At 32.1% G+C, this 22744-nt stretch overlaps 4 protein-coding genes and 1 non-coding gene across 5 annotated transcripts; 2 read left to right on the forward strand and 3 right to left on the reverse strand.

Annotated features, from left to right (window-relative positions):
- Positions 1-298: 298 nt before the first annotated feature.
- LOC124843952 (transcription factor MYB14-like) lies at positions 299-2843 on the forward strand. Its single transcript, XM_047320792.2, has 3 exons — positions 299-666; positions 1013-1142; positions 1994-2843. Exons 1-3 carry the CDS (start codon positions 534-536, stop codon positions 2499-2501), a joined length of 771 nt encoding a protein of 256 aa, XP_047176748.1. The 5' UTR covers positions 299-533; the 3' UTR covers positions 2502-2843.
- A 1140-nt stretch (positions 2844-3983) lies between these two features.
- Positions 3984-7571, reverse strand: LOC124843944 (malate dehydrogenase, cytoplasmic). The gene is made up of 7 exons (XM_047320782.2): positions 7413-7571; positions 6283-6441; positions 5990-6165; positions 5198-5475; positions 4978-5113; positions 4778-4889; positions 3984-4411 (listed from the first exon to the last, which is right to left on the reverse strand). The coding sequence occupies exons 1-7, from the start codon at positions 7453-7455 to the stop codon at positions 4317-4319; spliced, it is 999 nt and encodes a 332-aa protein (XP_047176738.2). The 5' UTR covers positions 7456-7571; the 3' UTR covers positions 3984-4316.
- Positions 7572-10155: 2584 nt separating this feature from the next.
- TRNAD-GUC (transfer RNA aspartic acid (anticodon GUC)) lies at positions 10156-10227 on the forward strand. Its single transcript has one exon. It is a non-coding gene; the product is annotated as a tRNA-Asp (tRNA).
- A 628-nt stretch (positions 10228-10855) lies between these two features.
- LOC124843949 (uncharacterized) lies at positions 10856-12397 on the reverse strand. The gene has a single exon (XM_047320788.2). It carries the CDS (start codon positions 11903-11905, stop codon positions 11207-11209), a length of 699 nt encoding a protein of 232 aa, XP_047176744.1. The 5' UTR covers positions 11906-12397; the 3' UTR covers positions 10856-11206.
- A 1214-nt stretch (positions 12398-13611) lies between these two features.
- Positions 13612-20536, reverse strand: LOC124843950 (PH, RCC1 and FYVE domains-containing protein 1-like). The gene is made up of 9 exons (XM_047320789.2): positions 20102-20536; positions 19541-19627; positions 19332-19421; positions 19157-19243; positions 18970-19071; positions 16611-18641; positions 16375-16500; positions 14703-15151; positions 13612-14098 (listed from the first exon to the last, which is right to left on the reverse strand). The coding sequence occupies exons 1-9, from the start codon at positions 20144-20146 to the stop codon at positions 13933-13935; spliced, it is 3183 nt and encodes a 1060-aa protein (XP_047176745.1). The 5' UTR covers positions 20147-20536; the 3' UTR covers positions 13612-13932.
- Positions 20537-22744: the final 2208 nt, after the last annotated feature.

Raw genomic sequence — 22744 nt, forward strand, 5'->3', positions numbered from 1 at the left:
ATTATTTTACTTTCTTGTTTTTCCACTCTCACTTTTCATAATTAAATTCAAACAAAGCTTTAAAATTATATTTTTATCAAAATTTTATTCATAAAAAATGTGTCTAAACTATCATTTATCTCAATTCTTAAGTTGTGTGTGACTTTTTGAACTCATCTGAAACAAAGAAATTTACATTAATCAATATTCTCTATATGTTAACAACATTTATAGAAAATTTACAATTTCGAAAATATATATATTTCATTTTCTGTATATACAGAGAGATAGAGAGAGAGAAAGTGAGAGGTGCTCCATTTCGTGGAAGCTGCAAAAGGCTGAATTGTTTGAATATGAAAATGGTTTTATTAGGTCTTCGTGTTGGACCATTCTGGCTCACAACAGTGGCGTGCTGAATATCAACCATGTATAAGTACTCATATTTCCCAACACAAAAACTTCAACAATCCTTCCACAAAATCTTCTTCACACAAGAGTAAAACACAAAACCAAAACTTATAAACTATTCTATATAGTGTTCAAGTTTATTGAAGATGGTTAGAGCTCCTTGTTGTGAGAAGATGGGATTGAAAAAGGGTCCTTGGACTCAAGACGAAGATCAAATCCTCATATCATACATCCAAAAACATGGCCATGGAAACTGGCGTGCGCTTCCAAAGCTTGCAGGTACTTCATCAATGTCTGACTGCTACAAAACAGATAAACAGAAGAAAAAAACAGTCTTTTTTATGAATAATTAACATGCTTCCTTTCACCTTTTTGAATAACTAACTTGGTATTTCTTGGACATGAGTTTATAATATATAAAGGAATGCAAAAACATCATCCTATTGTTGTTTGTTTGATTTATTGTGTTATGTTATCTTTAGTTTTATGTTCAAAATATATATATGATTGTGTTAGGTTTTAAAATACGATTTTTAACATTGGAATGGTTTATATTGTACTTTTGAGATGATTTGTGATGTTGTGTTCATTGATGTTATTCTGGGTTGTCTGGTATTTTTCTCAGGGCTATTGAGGTGTGGAAAGAGTTGCAGACTGAGATGGATTAACTACTTAAAACCTGATATCAAAAGAGGAAATTTCTCGAGTGAAGAAGAAGAGATTATCATCAAGATGCATGAGTTGCTGGGAAATAGGTAGGTTCATCTTTCTTCTTCAGATCAATGCATTATGGAACAATAATAATAATAATTGGTTAGTAATCTCCGGAAATTACTATAATGTGTGATTCTGTTCATGAAAGTGAATTTGTTTTTCTTTTGTTCTTATCTCTTTCTTGCTTTCTTTGAAATGTAATCAAGATTTAGTGGTGGGGCAAACGACATTAAAGTTGATTATAAAATTGAAAAGGAACTGGGTCCATTCCTTAATTATTAATTAATAAAGGTAGAAAGCCATTCCATTTGATAGAAAATCAAGGATTGATAATGGATTTTTATCACTTAATTTAATATTCGTCAAAAAAAAATACTCTAAAATGATTTTCATTGAATTTTCAAGCCATCTTTTTAGTTTATTTTATTAAATCATTTTAATATATTAGTTCCTTTTAAAACATCGATTATCAAGACTCTTACAGTATGCTTTTTTACACCATATCTTAATGAAATACATAATTTTTAAGTACAGATTTTAATCAATATGGCTTAATATTATTATTATTCAAAAAACTAGTAAACATGTGCGTATGGTAGCAGGATTCTCTCACTGTGTGCCTTTCAAGAAACTTGTTATTGCTTATTATGGCATTTTTTTCAGATCACATGCAACTTCTAACATATCCTATGTTAAGACAAACCACAAGCAAATACAAATACATATACATACATATATATATATATATATATATATATATATATATATATATATATATATATATATAACTATTTTTTAGTCTGAAGCACTTTAACCTAGAAACTGAAACAAGAATCTGATGCAAAAGGTTAGCATATCTCAGAACATCATTAACATAAACCTTTGTTGTCAGGTGGTCAGCAATAGCAGCAAAACTACCAGGAAGAACTGACAATGAAATTAAGAATGTGTGGCACACTCATTTGAAGAAGAAGTTGCTGAATTCAGATAGCAAAAGGGTTGTTTCAAATCCAAAAATCAAACTATCTGATTCTAATTCCAGCACCCTAACATCATCCTCAGCATGCACTTCTTCCAGTGATTTTTCATCATTCAGTGAAGAAAACAAAAGCACGAACAACAACAGCATGATCAAGAGTGAAGACACAGAGTCTGAGGAGACAACAATGCCTCCAATTGATGAAAGCTTTTGGTCAGAGGCAACAGTTGAAGATGAAAGCTCCACCATGATGATGCCATCAAATTCTTGGACAATTTCCAATGAACCACAATTTAATCATGTGGAAACTTTCCAACAACATAGTTTTGGTTATAATGGTTCAAACTTTGATGATGGCATGGATTTTTGGTATGACATATTCATCAGATCAGAAGAGTCAATAGAGTTGCCGGAGTTCTGATCAATTTATCATCAAAGGGTATCATTAAATTTGGTAGATAGGAAAAAATAATTTAAAAGGAAGAATAATTATATTAGCAAATTATATCTGACTGTTACAAGGAATCCAGGGTATATTATTAAGAGCTAGAGTCATTCATTGCCAAAAAAAGTCTGTGTAAAGGGTTAAAAAAATTATTACGTTATGATGTAATATATGCATGAAAAATGGGCAAAAATATGCAAACACTAACTTTGTTTTATGTATATTGTGCAGTACTAGAAAAAAGTTTGATTAGGTTAGGGCTATTCAAATTGTAATAGCAAAAAATTGTGTGATGGAGTATTCAATTTTTTTCACTCTCTTCTTGTGTTTTGTTGTTTATGTCCTTTTTGTTTGGATTTATCTTTGAGAGCATCGCTTAAATTCACTATGTGAATTATTAAATTTGAATTGGTCCAACGGATAATTGCAACTTGCAAGTTATTTTTGGCTGCTCTGAAAAGTAAATTTTGTCACCCATGGATGCTTAAAAAATCACTCGACCTTATTCTCTGTATCTTTCTCTGTTCAAATTGACAACTAACAAAACTTAGAAATGACATTTTTTTAATTATAAAATATTTTCTTAAAATAGATGAATTTTTATTAGTAAAAGGATAAATTTGTTAACATAAAAGTGAAAAAATAAATGCAAAACTGAAGTACAATTAAAAGAATTTTAGTGATATCATGGTAACACATTAAACGAATCCCAACTCATATTTGGTAGAAAAATATTCTTTGACGTCTCTGAAGAAAATACGTTCACATGTGAATTCATTTTAATAATATTTATTAGAAGTTTAAATTAAAAAAAATAAATAAATACTATTATTACTAGTTACTAAGTGAGTTTTTTTTATTTTATTTGGTGATTCACCACCGCATTTAGTATAAGGTTAAGTTACTATTTATTTTAAATGAAGCTGCATCAGTGAGTATAGTGATGGATCATAAGCTTAATTTCATGATAATTTCATTTAAAATAAGATTAAAGAGTTGAATATTTTTGCAGCCATATATAATATTGATATACCTCATTTTTTGGATAAATAGTAACTTAGCTTTCCAAGTTTACCCTTATATTTGTATCTCTTCAAAATCATCAAACCTACTTATAAAGCATAAAAACAAGAAAAATAAACAATTGAAAAATTCTCAAGATTTCTCTGAAGAGTTATATACGTTTCAATTAAAACAAAGCTAATCACTCTTATATGTTTCAATGACTAATAACATTATTAATCACAACAATAATCGATATTAATATTCTTAGTCAAACAAAATTAATGAATTTGCATACACAATTACCCGTGAATAAAAGTTAATAACCAATGACAGAATATTTTGCATATTTACACTTTTAGGGTTTAAATATTTTGATTTTATTTTTCACTGACTAATAAGAAAGTTAGGAAGAAAAATTACGTTAGGACTTAGGAGTGTGAGAAAAAGATGGTATAGGTAAAAAGCATCGATGATGACGTTATTGCACAAGAGCTGAGGTATGCGTCTGCACGCTAGTGCATCCAACATATAAAGCCACCACAACACACCAAAAAGTTGAAGCCATTAAAGCACATAATCCAACTAAATATGCGGCTCATGATATATTAAATACCATGACTAAAACTGTTAAACTCAAATATCCTCCTAAAAGGATTAGATGTTGCAAAACAACAAGTAATGCCAATGAAAAGCACACTCTCTGCACTCATACTTCCTTTGTTCTGTCTTGGAGAATTATTCAAAATTGAAGCTACACTTCTATACGCAAAAACATGGTCAATGTGTCTAAGAGAGGCATGAGTAAGCCAATGCCTTCTCCTCAGAAAGCTCTTCTCCTGTCAAGTCCAACTTCTTCCTTGAGTACTCGTCAATTGGAAGTCCTGAGCAAATTATTGGACAAATGAAACAATTATCAGATGCATTCATTCAAGTTAGAACATGTGGTTGTTTTGAAAAAGTAGTGTAATTATTACAAAAACATCATTTAATAGAAAAACAACAAAGCCTTTATTCAACTAAAGATGATTCGGTTCAGTTAATTACTAGAGTTTTATCAATGTTATCTGTCATGAATAAACATTCTCGAAACTCAAACTGGCCCGTACTGTTAGTTGCATTGAAAGCATCATCCATAGAAGTGATTGTTAAAGTAATCGTTGTTTCAGTACAAAATACAAGGGTGATGACAAGAGAAAAAAACGTATCCGCGTTTAGATTCAACACACCATCATGTGACAAAAACTAACCTTGGACAATTGTCCATTCCCCATTGGCACAAGTGACAGGGAATGAATAGATCAGTCCAGCTGGAACATTGTACGAACCATCGGAATATACTCCCATTGACACCCAGGTGCCCTAAAATAGCAATGCAAAAATAAACAATTAACTTAGCTGGAGACACATACAAAACCTGAATTAAAAATCAAACAAAAGCCCAACCAACCTGAGGAGTTCCAAGAACCCAATCTCTAATATGGTCACAAGCAGCACTAGCAGCTGATAGTGCACTTGAAAGCTTTCTAGCCTTGATAATTGCAGCACCACGTTGTTGAACAGTTGTAATGAACTCCCCATTCAACCTTGAGTATGAAAATTTGCAGCAATGTTTCAATAAACACAATCTTAAAAGAGAACTACCATAATTTACATTATTTGTAACATACCAGGCATCATCAGCAACAAGTTCACGGACTGATTTGTCCCCAGCTGGGGTTGTAACAGTTGCATGGTTAACATCGGGATACTGAGTGGATGAGTGATTACCCCAGATTATGACATTCTTCACTTCAGAAACCTGAACACCAAGTCTTTCAGAAATTTGCCCCAGGGCCCTGTTGTGATCCAATCTAGTCAAACAAGAAATGTTTTTCTCTGGAATTGATGGGGCGAATTCCTTCAAGATCAATGCATTGGTGTTTGCTGGGTTAGCAACAACCAGAACCTGCAGGGTAATGCAAAATCTTTTATAAATATTCCAATAAAACATGTTTTTGAAAAAGATAACATGCAGTATACATTTCATGAATAGACATATACAGTTAGGTTTTATTAAGATTGAATCACAAGAAACAAGAACTTCACCATATATATAGTACAATTGCACATATATGAACTAGGTGGAGTTTATTCCATAATGCATAGTTCATGTAAAGTTTCGAATCTCCTATAAGTGGTCAAAGTTCAACAAGCAAGTACAAAAACTCAACATAATTACGGGGATACATATAAAGCCATTGCAACTGCAAATATGTTAATGGGTACAAAAGCTGCTGCAAATAAGCATATCTGCTTATATTTCATTGGACTTGTGTGAAACCAACAAAATTAACAGCTTTCAATTAGAAGACAAAATCAACATGCCCCAACAAAATACAAGTTTTGCCAACAAAAAAAAACAGTTGAAATTTAATCAAATGTAGTTAATAAGGACTGCAGATTCAGATGAAAGGGATTACCTTGCAGTTTGCAGCAGCATGTTTTTCAAGGGCAGAAGCCTGAGACTTGTAAATTGAGACATTCTTAGACATCACATCTTTCCTCTCCATACCTTCTTTTCTTGGGAATCCACCAACCATCACGGCAATATTGACACCAGTGCATGCCTCAACCACATCAGTTGTTGCAACAACACCTGAAACAAAAATGTTCACACTATTGATTATATAAACCACTAAAACAACCTATCTCAACTCTAAGATCGAGTTTCTATGTTGTTTAAGAAGACACTTTCAACAATGGAGTGTCAAACCTTTAAGAAGAGGGAATGCAGCATCCACCAATTCCATTTTAACCCCATTCAATGATTCTGCTGCTGGAGGAATATCAAGCATGTGGAGGATCACAGGCTGGTCAGGACCCAACATCACTCCTCTAGCAATCATAGGGACAAGAGCATATCCAATTTGTCCTACAATTGATAAAAGCACTTGATTAGCACATCAACATGATAAAAATAAATTTCCATGCATTCACATGCAGACCAAATTCAGTTGAAGGCAACAAATCATACCATCAGAAAACATCATTGTAAGTTTTTAACGAGGTCTATAAATAACTTGAAACAACACATAGATCTTTGCTTAAAAGAAAATAAAAAAAGAAAAGAAGAGAGTACAGAAACACCAACAACAGAAAGTGCACCTCCAGAAAAAAAAAATCAAATTGACTAAGGCTTCTGTTTTCAGTTCAATTAAAGTGTATAGTGACAGCAATTTTTCTTATACAACAGTGATAAACACACAATATAATCAAACAGATTTCATTCTTGATCCTACCCACGAAAGTAATCTATGGTGCCCCGGATACGACATGTCAGATACATGATACAAATCGAAAGTCTCGGTACTTCTTAGATAGTAAGTCAACTTGCAACACAGAATATAACAGAATCGGATGTTTCTCATACAATCACAGAGAAGAAACATACCAAGAAACCATAAGATGATAAAAGATGCAGATACTCAAAACTACGCTATTTTCAACTTCCACTCCCTAATGAAACATAAAACACATTCCATTTCTTTATAACAGCATAAAAAAACAACCTTAACAGACAGTTAAATTAGAATCACAAGCCAAACTTACAAATCAAATCAACAAAAACAAATCTACATAAAAAGGGATCACAACACATAGATGTAAACCAACACCAAGGTTCATCCCAGAAACAGATCTGAGCCATAAGCAGATCAAGTTTCAAACACAGCCAAAGACATCATTTTCATAGAGACCCATAACTTAAGACCATCAAACAAATTCAAAACAACCATCAGACGACAGATCTCGCATTGAAAACACAGAAGGGTAAAACCAAGCGATCGTGACGAATCTAAAAGAAATGAAAGGTACAAAAATAGATTCTGGATAATAGAGGAGTACCTGCTGCGCCTGTGACAAGAACACGAACTGGGTCTTTGGCCATTTTGGAAGAAATGGAACGATTTGAAAGAACTAAGAGGGTTGAAGATATGAATGAACACTGAAGGAGTGACGGAGTGAGGGTGGACTTGGGTATTTATTTGAGTGGAGATGGTTAGAACGAATCGGAACGACGCCGCTTGACTCTATATTTCTTCTAACGTAAAATATGCAAATAATGTAGAGAAGTATTACTATACTATTTTTATTCTTTTTAGAGGAAAAACACTTATTAGAAAGAAAAAAAAAACACCTGAGTATATAAATTAGTACAAATTTGTTTATAAAATTTCATCGCATTGATTTTTAAGGTATAAATTACATGTAGTTTATAGAAAAAGAAACTTTTTTTTTCTTCCATAAATATTTCTGGATAAAGCTAATGCGGCCCTACTAGTTTAAAAAGTATATGAATAGAATGAAAAATAAAATTAATATATTTAGTATAATTTATATGAATTTTATCTAATATGGAAAGCGTAAAAAGAGAATGTTAACAATCAAATAGTTAAATTTAATTTATTTGAATTAACATATAACAAATTAAATTTAAAGATAACCATGTTTTTTTTAATAAATTTACTTGTAAATAATTACAGATGAGAAAAAATTAAAAAAAAAAACACTATAGTTATTTTAGGACGAAGTGATTTTTTTATTATATTTCAGTAAGTAGTTTTAAAATAGGGTTAAATATGTTTTTAGTCCCTAAACTATTGGCCGTTTTTTGTTTTCGTCCCTCTTTCAAAGTAAGGTACAATTTGGTCCTCATTCTTTTCGGAAGATTCGTTTTAGTCCTCGAAAACTAAACACTGTTTAAAAATTTGGTCCTCATAATTCCGAGGAGGACTAAAACGAACGTTCCGAAAAGAATGAGGACCAAATTGTACCTTAATTTGATTTGAAAGAGAGACGAAAACAAAAAACAGCCAATAGTTTAGGGACTAAAAACATATTTAACCATTTAAAATATGACAGAAGGGTGTGTAAAACTTGTGAAATAATAAATATAAGACGGAAAAGGAATATTCTGTGTATATGCTTAACAGAAGGGTTAAGAGAGGTTGAGTGGTCACGGAGCATCCATTGAAGTGGGGTCCTTTAATTTGTGTGATGAGACATCATCAGCCACATATGTGGTAAGGTGTGGACCTTGATTTTTAGCTTTTTCAAAGTTTAGAATCTCTTTCCTAACCTCATAAAATTACCTTTTTTTTTTTTTTTTTTAAAATTATCTGTAAATTATATACTATATATCTATTGATAATTCAACACATGTTTGAATTACTGTAATTGCCATTGTCACGTGTATTCATTAAAAGAAAAATAAAATTAATATTAATTAAATTTTGTTTTAATAAATACATTTAACAATTATTAAAAACTAAATATGTGATTTAACCATTAACTAAGTTTCAACAAAATTAAAACAATTAAAGTTTTTCACTAAGACTATAATTTCTTTCTTATTATAGTAAGAACAAAATATAGTGTATAGTATAAGTTTTTCTATAGAGATACTCTTATAATTTTTCTTTATAAATGTTTGAGTTTGATAAAACTATATATTTTTGTTATGATCAAAACTAATAATCCTCTAAAATATATTGATCTATATAATGACTATACCGTTATAACATTTTTAGATAATATCATTTCATGACCAAAGTGTATTTGAAATATAAACCAATCATTACCTCATTATCTTCCAAAAGAATAATATTTCAGATAAAATAATTGATAGTAAAGATATTATCTACCTAATTTATAATTAAAACATTGGTTTTTAACCCATCAATAACTAATTTAGAATTGAAACATTGAAGATAATATCTAATTACAAGTGATTTTAATTCTTAATTTATGAACTTATCCAATGCACTTAAAATTTTCACATCACTTAAAAAGTATTATCAATGATAACTTATATAAACATGTTTCTCTTTTAACCCATCAATACACTATTAAAAACAAATAAATGTGTGACATGTCATGTGTTCTAAATTATCAATAATTGACATGTAAATAACTAAATAATACTAATTCAATTATGCTAATAGTACTTTTACAATTCAATGACTTTAAAACGTTATAAAGTATATTACATGTACATTTAACAATGTTTGAAAAACATTATCTTTGTATTTTTAAAACGTTATTTACATTTTTTTTCATGTTATTTTTCTCTCATTGTTTTCCCTTAGATCTTCCCAATAGACTAATATTTCACCCTTAACTAGTTACATTGACATTTTAATCATTGATGGGTCATTGCCTCTATTATCCATTCAATGTTATTGATTGACAACACAAGTGAGATTATTGAAAGTCATTTAGGCTCCATTTAATAAATAAAAAAAAGAATAAATGGTATATAAAACAAATGGAAAGATAAATAAATAAGAAGTAAAGTAAAAATTATTTTGTTGAAGAAAAATGAAAAACAAAAGAAATATATAATATTATTACTACTTTATTTTTGAGAAAATGAGCATCCAAAATAAAAAAAAATAAAAAAAAGTTAGATCAATTTTGGAACTTCATAATCGATTATAACATATCTTTAACCCAAAATATGTTTCAATTATATAAGTTTGATGTCCTAATCGTGATTTTCTTTTATCAGCATATATAATTTCGGATATATACATATGGTAGATATTAACTAATAAATTATTTTACTTAATTTCATACATCAAAGATTGTCGTTGTAGTATAGTGGTAAGTATTTCCGCCTGTCACGCGGACGACCCGGGTTCGATCCTCGGCAACGGCGTTTTTTGGAATTTTTATAATTTCATGTTTTTATTTATTTTTTTTATCATTCTCTACTTTTAGGGTTACATTGATTTCATTTTACTACATTGTATTTTATATTGCATCACACGAATACCAAACTGGTTAGCTTTCAATAACTAAAACTGATTTTTTTTTTTCTGATATTCGAAATGAATATACAATGTAATTAGATAAACCAATTTTCCACAAGTTAATTCATAAGTGGTAAAAAATAAATTAATATAATTGTATATATGTAGCTAATGATATTATGAGGTGAGGTGGTTAACTTTATTTTATATGGGGATATTACTGAAATTATCCATAAAACTATTTATGATTACGTTTATGTATCTTTAATTATTTGCAACAAAATTAACCATTGTTCGTTGTTGGATAGACAAATTCTTTTCCCAGATGTTAGTTCATCACATTATTAAAGTTGAGGCACTTTTCTAGCTTGTGAGCTGGATGAGTCAAAAAAATCACTATTTCCTGAGAAAGCAACTGAAAATAATTGAAGTTAGAGAGAAAATGAATGCATGTGGACATTGGACAAGAACAAACAAATTGACAAGAAAAACCAGACAACATTAAAGCAAATGTTTTCACCACAAACACAAAGCTTAACAAAACTCTCAAATACATTGTATACACACTTCATTATCTGTCAGATTACAGAACAATGCACAATCCATCAGATGCTTATTTTCAACCAAAAGAAGAATGAATGCAAATTATGTTTACACAAGAAAAAGGAAAAAGCCCCTCACAAACCCTACTTTCCTATACATCTTCACACAAACAACTACTTATAAAGCAATTATATATGTGTTCACTTTGTTTCTCAACAGAATCCAAAATGAAATGAAAAAGAAACTATGTATCAAACCATCATGCTCCATGTATGTATACATCAATCTTATACTCTATATGTCAAATTAGATAAATGAAACAGTTGCTGAGATCAAATTTCTTTAGGCACTTCGTGCTAGCATCTCCTGGAATTCAAGCATTGACCTCTCTTTCTGAAGCCTCATATCTTCACGAAACTTGCTGATGAATTCTTCTGCCTTTTGATCAACGTGTAGTTGTGGAGACTTAGCAACCACAACCTTCCATGCATCCTCTATAGTGTTCAATCCACTACTCTCACCGCTTTGATTCTGGCTGCGATGCTTATCAGTTAAACTTCTCTTGACAGTAATTTCACTGTGGTGATTCTGGTTGGTACACTCATAGGTCAAATTTCTCTTCAAAAGGGTGTGACTTTGGTTGTAACACTCACCAACCAAATTACCCTTTAAGATGGAATGCTCCTCTTTCTCTTTGCCTTTGCTCGTTTGCCCTTGTGCATGAGCACTTCTGTTGTTGGTGGCATGCATGGACACGGAATTGGCCTTGTCAAAGAGGTCATCTATGTGTATGGCTGCACAGTGCTTGTGTTGAACATGGTAGTAAGTTGTGGCACGAGGCCTTGTAGTGGTGAGTGAGCGATGAAGTTTAGAGTGTATGAGATGGCCAAGGGAGTGAAAAGCTGAGAGGAGGCGTTGAAGGGTGGTTTTGAAGGACTTGGGGATGTTGAGTTTGTGGAGTTTGTATTGGACTGTGTTGGAAAAGCTATTCCATGCCTTCTTTGCAGGTTGAAGCTTCTTACCTAGCCTCATGCGAGACATCACAAAGTGAAGGGTGGTTTTGGTCTGATGAGAGAAAGAGTACTTGGAAGAAGAAAGAATGTGTATCTAAAGGGAGGGAAGAACTCTTAGAAATGGTTCTCAATATCATGAAGGAACCCTTTTATGCCCCATTTTAGTTTTTAAACAATAAATTTGTTCTACAAGTTGCTACCATCTTTTTGGTGCCTCAAATTGGCACATTTTTATCACAAGAATTACTCAACTGCCATTGCTTTGTTTTCTGCATTATTTGTCAAAAATTGCAGTTGATGGCATGAATTGAAATAACATGAAATCTTGATCTTAAGGGTGTAATTATCACTCCTAACTCAACACTTTCGGCAGAATTGACAGCATAGAAGCAACCTTGGGTGCTAAGTATTGTGAGAAAATGAGCAAAGGTATATTCTGTAGAGACCAATATTATAGGTTTTCCCATGTGGTGGCAGTATGCAACTTTTGAGTTGTATTGTGGGCTCCTTTTCTTTATTTCTAATGTAAAAGTCAGGTTGATCACTGATCAGAACCCCGCTCCCCATTGCAGAAAAGGAAAAAGAATGACACTTTCTTTGTTTCAGTTAGATTGCCACTGCCTTAAGTTTTGTGGAATCATAAAACTTTTTCATATATTATGGTCAAATCACTTTATTTTCAAGATTTCATAAAATCATTTCATATACACTGAAGTCTAATCATCCTCTCTAATAATGTGAATTTCAGTCTTCTTAAAATCACTTCATCTTCAGATTTCTTAAAATCAGTTTATCTGCAGTCTAAGTCTAATCACCTCCACCCTCCTCTTTAATAATTTGAGTCTTATTTAAAATACACTAAAGTAATCATGATCAATTTATGATAAAAAGTTAGGATAAGTTGTAGTACTAACTTTTCCTCTATCTCAAACTATCAATGAAATGGCCATTTTATGGACACATCTGCTTTCATTTTTCAAAGGAAGACATTGAGGATTTGAATGTCCCCTGTTGAATAGACTAGACGACGGAAAATGGGCTGGCACTGAAAGTTTACACCACTCTTTCCCCATTTGTTTTGGAAGCATTGTGATTAGGCCATGTTTGGCAGCCAATTAGAGAGGATAGTGATTTTTGACTCACCACAAAGCATACCACCGTCCCCTCCACCTTGCTTAGAAAGAGATAACAACAAACAGTAGGGTTTGGATATTTTTCACAATAGTATTATGGTCCTGTTTAAATCATCTTCTTCATAAGTATTTATAGACAAAATATAAAAAATAAAATGAATTGAACTTATTCCATATGTTAAAATAACCTGTGTACATTTGGTTTTGGAAAAGTTGAATGGAAAATCTTCTGTAAGAGTTAAGTCAACATGAAAAACTTGACTCGTTTTACATTTTTTTTTCTTTTGTAAGTGTTTGAAGAAATTTATTTAAATAGCCTTTTCCTTTCTGTTAAAAACTGGGAACTCACTTTATTTAACATATCCTTTTAGTAGTAGTAACATCAGCCTGAAACAACTATTTCAGGATATTTAGTTTAATCATTCACACTTGCTGCCACTGTTGAACCAAGAGCCTGCTACATCAAATTTAACAGAACATGAAGTATGGAACTATTAGTGTCATTCTTACTATTGTTATGTGAAGTGTGGTTGGAGCACAGTTCATCATTCGTCTATTAATTGAATCTCTAGATTTGGTAGAGGAGCTAAATTACACACGTACCAATGTACAATACCAATAACAATATCTGTGTTTGAAGGCCAAAAATACAAAAGCTAATAAAAGGGATTTATAGAGGAAGAGTTACAGGGTAAGTGAGATCCAAATAATGTTAATCAAAAGTAAATTTTGCTACCTCTAAATCATACTACATATTCTATCCTCTATTCAAGGTCATATCAAGACTGCTGTAGATACTGACATGTTTTTTACAGTAATTAGCCTAATATAGTTTTTTTACACTTGAGAGACTGATGCTACCTCTATTCTCTGAATCATTTCATCAGAATATTGTATGTCCAGGTAAACCAGAGAAATATGTTTAGGAAGAAGGTAACGCCTCACTATTCTCTTCAGCATTTGTAGAGGTAACAGATGGTTCAGTAATTGCATTTTTTGTGGGTGGTGGTGGAATGTATTTACTATACACCTTATCTTTGTTTTGGTTCCACCATTCTTCTGCTTGCTGCTCATTGAATCTTCGTTTACTGCACAAGGAAAAGAGAAAACAGACAGAGATAATATTAAAGACAGGAACAATTAAAATAAGAAAATCAATACTCTAATCGTACAATATAGTAGATTATAATGTTTCAAAGTGTTAACCCCCTGCCATCAAACTAAGGAAAAAATAAATAAAAAGCCAAATTCCCTAGAAGCTTTTCATATAATCATGGTAACATTTGCCTTCCTCATGCCAATACTGTAAAAGAAAAAATGTCTTTCTAAATCTAAATCTATCTATCTATCTATCTATCTATCTATATATATATGAGTGTATGTGTGTATCAATATCAAGTAGTAATAAACGAAAAAAAAGAAAGTTGAGAAGCTATCAATGCACATCACTACCTCCATAAGAGCGAATTTGTATGATATAACATGATTGGTGTTCGGAATGGAAATAGAAGATCTTGAATGATTTCAACATCTAGTTACCGTTTTAACCAAAAATATAAATTGTTACATGCAGTAGCCACATTACGAAGCAGGATTTTTTGTGAAACTTCTAAAAAGCAATCAACATATACAATGATAAACCTAATGCAGAAAATATGTGGAAATTGGTTAGAAAAGAAGTAGTTCTTATACCTGAATCTAATTCGTTTGAAAACTTTGTAACCATTAGGTAGTACAACGAGGGTGACATAAACACCTGACTCAAATTGTTCAATGATTGATCTTTCTCCTTCTGTCAAATGTACATTGGAGTCCCTTAATCTTGAAATATTTCTTGAGTTTGGTGGACTCACTGCTCTACTAGATGCAGATGAGTTGCCGGTTTCTTCAAAAGTATTTTCTCCGTCTGGGGATGGAACAACCCCGGAAGTATCATCGCTTCGCTCTTTCAGCTTTGGAGAGTTACTATCCGAGGCAGGTACATCAGGTGCACTTTGTGGATTAGAGTTGAGGCTCAGTTGGGAGGAAGAAGGTTCCAAACGTTTTTCTTCATTAAGAAACTCTTCAGCTTGAGCATGCATGGTTCTCAAAGTCTCATTGTCAGGAATCTCAGATTGCAAAGTCTCAATCACTTCCCTCAACTAAATAAACCAAATGCAGAAGCAAGTTCAGCTTGATACAAACTTCTCAACAAGCAATAACGTCAAAGCAGATAAAATAAACCTTGGAGATAAATGTATTAAACCTTTTGCATATGGTAAAATCAACTTTTGCATCTTAACTTTTCAAAAGTTTTTGCAGCTAACTTCTTCATAAATACCTATAGGCTATAAACTTATAAGGGGTATTTTGTATGTTAGGAATCAAATACTTATCTCAATTTGAAAAGCTCTCATTAGATAGAAGCTAATCTGAACCTTAGTATGATAAAGATGTGTTTGGACAAGCTTCTCCAAAGGATTTACAGGAGAAAAATATGAAGTATAAAATATAATTAACTTTTCCACAAGTCAAAATTAGTTCATATATAAGTTAAAAATAAAAATTTAGAAACATTATATTAGAAAATTTTTACGACTTAGCTTATGGATAAGCTAATTTTAACTTATGAAGTCGACTTCATATTTTCCTCCTAAGAGTCTTTTTGGAAAGTCCGTCCAGAAAGGCCCTAAGTCAGATATTCTGATCAACTTCCTTTTCTTTCCTTCAATCATTAAGCTTATCATAACAAGCAATGACTTTAGTTAATCCAATTCATTACCAGTACATTGATGAAGTCATGAAGGTTCATTTGTGTAGAGTTATCTAGATTGAAAAATTAAGCTCGTGTCTTGCAATATCTCCTTAGGGAACAAGTATACAAAAAAAAAAAAGATGGTTCATCTATCTTGAAGAAAGTTATTTCTCCTTTAAGGTGTAGAAGGTAAAAATTATCAACATTAATTATGTAACTGTGAAACTCAACCTGACTGCAACTAAATGATTGCTTTTTGTTGCTTAGTTTTAGGGAATGTTGACAATCATTAAAGATAGTTATCTATTTTCTAATTCTTGCCGAAAGACTTTGAAGAATAGTAGATTGTCATGGACATCTGCCCAATCATAAGATGTTTATGCAGTCTTGGTTTTCCAAATTTAACTCTTTGAAGTGATAAAACAAATGCAAGAGATGCTAAAACTGTGTCGGGACTACACAACGGAGTTTCTTTCATATAAACTTAATGCAATAAATACAAATAAACATAGGATGGTGATCCGTTTTACACGATAGGATTTTGGATAAAACATTGTTCCAAGACTCGAGCAAGAATAATTTGAATAAACTTGAGTTCAACTGTTAAGTCAAAATATAGAATTATGATACCTTATCTGTCATGGACTTAATAAAATCCTTTGCTTCCCTAAACTTAGAAGATTCCTCTTCAATAACTTTCTGAAGCTCCTGAATCTTCATTTCTTGTGTTTCACTCTTCTGCTTCAAACTTTTATTCTATGCAAGAAAAGAATTATACACAAATTATATTAATTGGCACAAGTTCTGGTCGGAGAATAAAGAACATAATTAATAGATATTAAAGAGGTATGAACTATGAAATATACTTTGTTTTGCAATTTTGAGACTTCTTGAGTCATATGATCACTTTTCTTTTTTAAATTATCAATAAGGCTTCTTGAAAATCCAGGGGAGGTAGAACGAGGTGGGCTTGGTGGTCTTCTTTTAGCATATGGTGACATAGGTCTAATTGGTGGAGGTGGAGACTGAGTATGACTTGACTGAATAAGAGGCTTGAAAAAATTCTGTGCAGAACTCAGCGAAATTGGAAATGCGACATCTTTCAATTGCAAAGATATAGGAACTTGAGCTGCTCGGACCATGGAAGAAGTCTCATCTATATTTCCATGCTTAATAGTCCTAATCTCAAGGTATTTTATGGGTTCTGTGATGGGAGGCAAGAGAATTCTGGAAGACTTCACCTCTGCCCGCTCAAATTTTTCCCTTCCATACGAGGAAGGACGACTAATTTCTTTATTTAAGTTTGAAGCACTATCAGCACCTTTTAGCTTAGCATAACAAGCATCACACACACGATGTGGTTTGCTAGGTGTCGGAGCCAATGCTGCTCTAGAAGCCTTTTTTGAACTACAAGGATGGCAAAACACCAATCCACAATTATAGCAATTATGCCTTTTTCGGGTAAAACCAAACGGTTGTCGACAATCAGAGCAAACAGATTGGTCAACTCCAGAAAGCCATTTATGTAAGCATATACAACATGTAAAGGTAGAGCCACATGCGATATTCCTAACATGCCTGTCTTTCAAGGCTTCTACCAAGGTTGGAGTTTTCTGGTCATCTGTGTCTCCGTGTCCTAGTCTTCCATTGGCACCTCTACCCCAAGTATATAGTTCACTTCTTGAAGTCAATACAGCGACATGATTTGCTCCGCATGCTATTTCCTCCACGAACTCACCTACCAACTTATCTCGGACTAGAATTGGGACTTTTCCATCAGAATTTGGATTTCCTAGTTGACCATATGCTGTGCCTCCCATTGTAAAAACATGACCAGATACAGTGAGTGCAACAGTCATAGTGTACCCACATGCAATCTGGTTAAAGCTATAATCAGCAAGGGCAGCTACACAAGTTGGTTGAAGGTAATTTTCCTTGTTAACATGACCCAAACGATACTGATCACCATCACCCCATGTGAAGATCTTCTTGGATGAAGGGTTTGAACCAGACGGATCCATAATCTCTATAATAGCAGCTGAATGCCACATTCCACATGCAACTTTAATAGCCTTTTGTCCACTCAATAATTGTACCTGCTTTGGATATGATACACATTCTCTATCTCCATGGCCTAATACACCAAATCTTCCATCACCAAAGGTAAACAATTTCCCAAGGGTGGTTGCTAATGCTGAATGCCATGCGCCGCATGCTACGGATACAACCTGGTGTCCCTCTAAAGCGCCACTCACCCTCTTTGGTATGCAGTAGCTAACATCACTGCCATGACCAAGAAGTCCTGCACTATTTGTAGCATCACCCCAGGTGAACAAGTCACCAGATACAGACACGGCACATGAATGATATTCACCACATGCAACAGAAGACATGTTGGTAATTGCTAGGGACTCTACAAGATGAGGTCGGCCAAAATCTTTTTCAAAGCCATGGCCAAGTCTTCCACCAGAGTCCTCTCCCCATGTAAAAAGCTCACCTTGCCTTGTAACTAACGCAATGTGACGTACACCGGGCCCAATCTGATTGACATCAAGAACAACATCAGATTCTAATGCCTTAGGAGTCAACACATCAATCTTACCAGAAGCTTGGCTCCCCAATCCATCAGATGAATTGCCATCTCCCCAAACCTCTCCCCATATGAAAACATCACCAAGAGATTCTATGTCATCTAGTCCTGATCCTACACTACTTGAGTGGCTAATACTTGATATACTAACACGAGAACCATCTCCGATACTTGTCCTCTGTGCCATATTTGTATCCGACCTGGACCAAGACGATGTAGATTCATGAGATGCCGATTCAAAAGAAAACCTGCTACGGCTAATGCTTGATGCGAACTCTAGTGTTCCAGCAACTAAGTCAACACAATCCTGCAAGGAGAGTCAAAAGAATTACTTTACCTAAATGCTCTAAAAACATAGATGTTAGAAACAATACACACACATACGCACACATTTATATACATAATACATGTGTGTGTGTGTGCGTGTGCACCCGTGCAAAACCACTTGAGCTTTAACAAGAATTCTCATGGTTTCCATGACCAAGTAGTTAAAAATTTGATATTTGTATCCACGACCAACTTAGATTTTAATCTTTGAGAAATTGGAGGAATATATAGGAAGTAGAAACTGTGTAACCTATAAACTAAGATAAGTTTAAAACAAACTGTCATTCAAACAATTTCTTTTAACTCACATTGCTTAAATCACTTATTCCACGCTTAATACGCTCTCCAGAGGAAATTAATGCTTTAAGACATGAAAACCATATCTCTACCTCTGCTTGGTCCTTGCAGATCTAACAATATGAAAAGGGGAAGCAACAGATTCAAAATTTATACGAAATTGACAAATTTAAATTTAAAATGACTGTGTTTTCAAACCAGATCAAGTGATCTTTCCCCCTTCTTGTAAATCAGTGAAAATGACAGATAATCCTTTTCAGGACGCAAGTATCTTCTAAAGACAGCCTGCAGTTAAAAGGAAACCCAAGATATCTTTATCAGAGTGCTAACATAACCATGAAATTAGCCTCCAAAGACCAAACATATAACTCACTGTTCTCTGTCCTGGGATGATGTGTGAAACAGCAGCTAATTTTAGATTCTTTTCCTTTCCATGAGAAATCCAAATCAGCTTTGTTTCATCCTGCTAATGCTACTAAATATGAAATCATTCATGAAGAGGTATGAAATTCAATATATAAATAATAAGCATGCACCATTGTTTGCACAGTATGCTGAATTTTATTCAGCACACATACTCACCGATGAGAGTCTGAACGAACAAAATTTCGGCTTCCCTTTTCGACTATACTTTACTAACTGCGTGCCCTTTTTTAATGTAATGAACGCCTTCATAAAGAAACAAGACAAAAATTAAATTAAGTGGAGCACCGAAGTGTTAAGGTAGTAGCAAAAGAGAGAAGCAATGCCACACAAAAGATAGAAACCCTGGCAATGTTATAACACGAAGCAACATAATCTCAACAGAATCAAATCACAGTGATAATTTATATTCCAGACAAAAAAAAAGACTCCTTTGTGTTTTCCCCATTTAGATAAAGTGATTTTGAAATGAAACAAACTGTAAGCTTTGGAGGCATGTCTTATCTCCAACTACACCATAACAAAAGATTCCTCAATATTTAGATTTTTCTTTTCATGATAACAACTTCAAAAATGAATACTCACTTCAAACAAACAAGCATACCCATGCCTAATGTGAGAAATTAAAAGAAAAGTTCTAATATTTTTCTGTTACAAGCCTAACCAAACCACACATTCTTTTAAATTTTTCAGATAAAAGCTTTTGGTGGTGAAACTAACTTGCTCGAGACGCTCAGAACTTCCAAAGATAGAAAGATCTGCCATTCCATCTGAGAGAAATTGTAAGGAAACCACAGAAGAGGACAAAGCTCAAGCATCATGCTTTCTACTTAGGCCTCTCATCAAAGTCTCCAAAAACCTCGAGATGAAAATTTCCCCCCAGAATTTGGACAATGTTAAGGAAAATAAAGAATAAGAACCTCAAACTCATATGGCAGCAATGGCTGCGCATGACATGTACTATAGAATCAGAATCCGAGAATGACCCAGGAGACGATTAATCATGTCACTGCCAAAAAGATTGAAAATTTGCAAAAGGGGTTGAAAGTTGCATCAACATGTGTGTGATCAGTTTCTGAGCAAGATTGGATTGAGCAGTTGAGAGAGATGCGAAAGTTACGTAAAAGGAAAGGGAATGAGATATTGGCGCCCTTTTGAAACTGCTTCCACGTTCCCCAACTAATGACATGTTTGGTTTTCAGTTCAAAATTTACTTTTAAAACTGAAAAGGAAAAAGCTAATGTTGGGCTAATAGCGTTTATATAATGCTATTTTAATAGTTAAACCATATCTGTCCTTGATAATAAAATAACTTGAGAAATATTTGACTTTATTTATTTTAAAATTTATTTTCTTTAAGACAAAATATTATATTGAAGTAAATATCGAAAAAGAAATAAATTAAAATAACTTTTTTAATTTTTTTGTAAATAAATTAAATTTAACTTTGTAGATTTTTAGATTTTTTTTATTAATTTTAATTTTTAAATAAAAATATATTATTATTTACTAATTTAGGTTAAATATATTTTTAATTCTTCTTTATATTTCAAAATAATTGTTGATACGTTCAACCTTACAATTTAACCATGACATGAGTTATTTAAAATTGAAGAGTCATAATCAATTACAGACTACGATCATTTACGACAAAATGTGAAACTCTTATTTTTAATTTTAACTTTAAAATATATAAAAAAAAAGCATTTAAACTTTATCTTTAAATGAGGTAAAATTAGTTTTTTTACAACATTGCCGGTTGAGAAAAATAATTACTGGATATATTATTTATTTATTGTTTATTATACGTTGTTTGAATGCTATGGGGAGGTAATTTATTTTTTAAAAGTGTGGTTTTAATATATCTGACTTAATCATATTTTAAGTTCTCTAATAACTTCTAATAGTAAAAAAAAATAGTAAATAATAACGATAGTTGTTTTTAAAATATGACACTTGATTATTTTATTATTTAAAATGTTATATTATGAATATAAATTTTATTAATGAAGTTTCATTTTATAAAAATTATTATCACACTAAAAAAAATTTTAAAAATTTTCTTTGCTTTTGGTATAGATCTTTTATTTCATTCTTCATATGTTTGAAGATAAAATCATAAAAACAATTCTTATAGAAAATTCTATACATCCAATTTATCAAAATTTTAAACAAGAAAAGTTCGCTTTTGCACAGTGTATTGCGTGTGGTTTTTTGGTCCATTCATATAACTCAAAATGACTTAAGGTGAATCTTTGTTTGGTTGCGGTCATAAGGATCTATTATGATATTTGATAAGAATTTTCTTTGTATAATTAGAATATTTTCTCAGAGTTAGAGTCATAGGAACAACCTTTGAATTAGAATTTTGTACTTCATGTAATGGAAGCTAGTTTAAATTTAGATATTAATGATGAGATTGAATTGAAAAATGGTGAAGGATGATGTTTATTATTTGTGAAATCTAATTTGAGTTGTATTGATTTTTGGTATGCATTTCGAACTAGTTTTGCACTTATTATTATTCTAATTAGTTTCATGATCTAGCTAAATTTGTCTCACGTATTTGATACAATTTTAATTGGTGTGTTTTCATCTAGTAAATGAGCAAGAATGCATAATTTTTCTTCCATAAAACTCCAACACTTTTATTCGATGGGTATATTATCACTCGTTGAGTGAGTTTGCGAAAAGTGATGTCATGAGATATATTCACAAAGCTAGTAAATGAGAAGTTGAGCGAAAATGAAAATATCAAAAATCTGAAAATAAGGTATGTACTTAACTCATTAAGCGAACAATTTTTGTTAGGTGAAATTTAAAATATGTAGTGTAAGTATTTTTTACAAGCCTGCACTTCACTAAGTGAGAAAAGTTTTATGAGAAACAAAGAACATCAATGACATATTTTCACTAGAGAAGTAAATTTAGTGTAAATATTCTCTACAGGCCTGCATTTCACTAAGTGAGAAAAGTTTTATGAGAAACAAAGAACATTTTCACTAGACAAGTAATCATAGTGCAAATAATGAAAATGCAAGTGAAAAAGATAATAACAATGAAATTTTTTAGAAGTTTTGTAGAGAATAATAGGTTATATATATATATATATGCACCCCAAGGAATAGTGATTATGGAGGCTGAGAGGTGCCATGACCCTCCAAATTTATATTTGGATGTAAATTACATTAGGTAGTTTTTTTATCTTTATTATAATGCATATTATTTAATCTTAATAAACAATCAAACATAAAATTATATATAATAAAGATTAAAGATACTTATAAAGATATTTTTTAAAATTTTTAAATAAACTTATATTAAACATTATCATGAACTTTAACATTTCAATTAATACTACAA

This window comes from Vigna umbellata, chromosome 8, assembly GCF_029865625.1.
Source record: "Vigna umbellata cultivar VRB3 chromosome 8, Vumbellata_1.0, whole genome shotgun sequence".
Lineage (NCBI taxonomy): Eukaryota > Viridiplantae > Streptophyta > Magnoliopsida > Fabales > Fabaceae > Vigna > Vigna umbellata.

What these genes read in the sequence shown, in the direction of transcription:
- LOC124843952 (XM_047320792.2), top strand. Translation starts at nt 534, where the DNA reads ATGGTTAGAGCTCCTTGTTGTGAGAAGATGGGATTGAAAAAGGGTCCT. An exon ending in TGCGCTTCCAAAGCTTGCAG is followed by an intron (nt 667 to 1,012) that starts GTACTTCATCAA and finishes TATTTTTCTCAG; the next exon opens with GGCTATTGAGGTGTGGAAAG. An exon ending in CATGAGTTGCTGGGAAATAG is followed by an intron (nt 1,143 to 1,993) that starts GTAGGTTCATCT and finishes CTTTGTTGTCAG; the next exon opens with GTGGTCAGCAATAGCAGCAA.
- LOC124843944 (XM_047320782.2), bottom strand. Translation starts at nt 7,455, where the DNA reads ATGGCCAAAGACCCAGTTCGTGTTCTTGTCACAGGCGCAGCAG. An exon ending in TGCATTCCCTCTTCTTAAAG is followed by an intron (nt 6,166 to 6,282) that starts GTTTGACACTCC and finishes TTTTTGTTTCAG; the next exon opens with GTGTTGTTGCAACAACTGAT. An exon ending in GGGTTCTTGGAACTCCTCAG is followed by an intron (nt 4,890 to 4,977) that starts GTTGGTTGGGCT and finishes TTGCTATTTTAG; the next exon opens with GGCACCTGGGTGTCAATGGG.
- LOC124843949 (XM_047320788.2), bottom strand. Translation starts at nt 11,905, where the DNA reads ATGTCTCGCATGAGGCTAGGTAAGAAGCTTCAACCTGCAAAGAAGGCA.
- LOC124843950 (XM_047320789.2), bottom strand. Translation starts at nt 20,146, where the DNA reads ATGGCAGATCTTTCTATCTTTGGAAGTTCTGAGCGTCTCGAGCAA. An exon ending in TCATCCCAGGACAGAGAACA is followed by an intron (nt 19,244 to 19,331) that starts GTGAGTTATATG and finishes TTTTAACTGCAG; the next exon opens with GCTGTCTTTAGAAGATACTT. An exon ending in GAATAAGTGATTTAAGCAAT is followed by an intron (nt 18,642 to 18,969) that starts GTGAGTTAAAAG and finishes CTCTCCTTGCAG; the next exon opens with GATTGTGTTGACTTAGTTGC.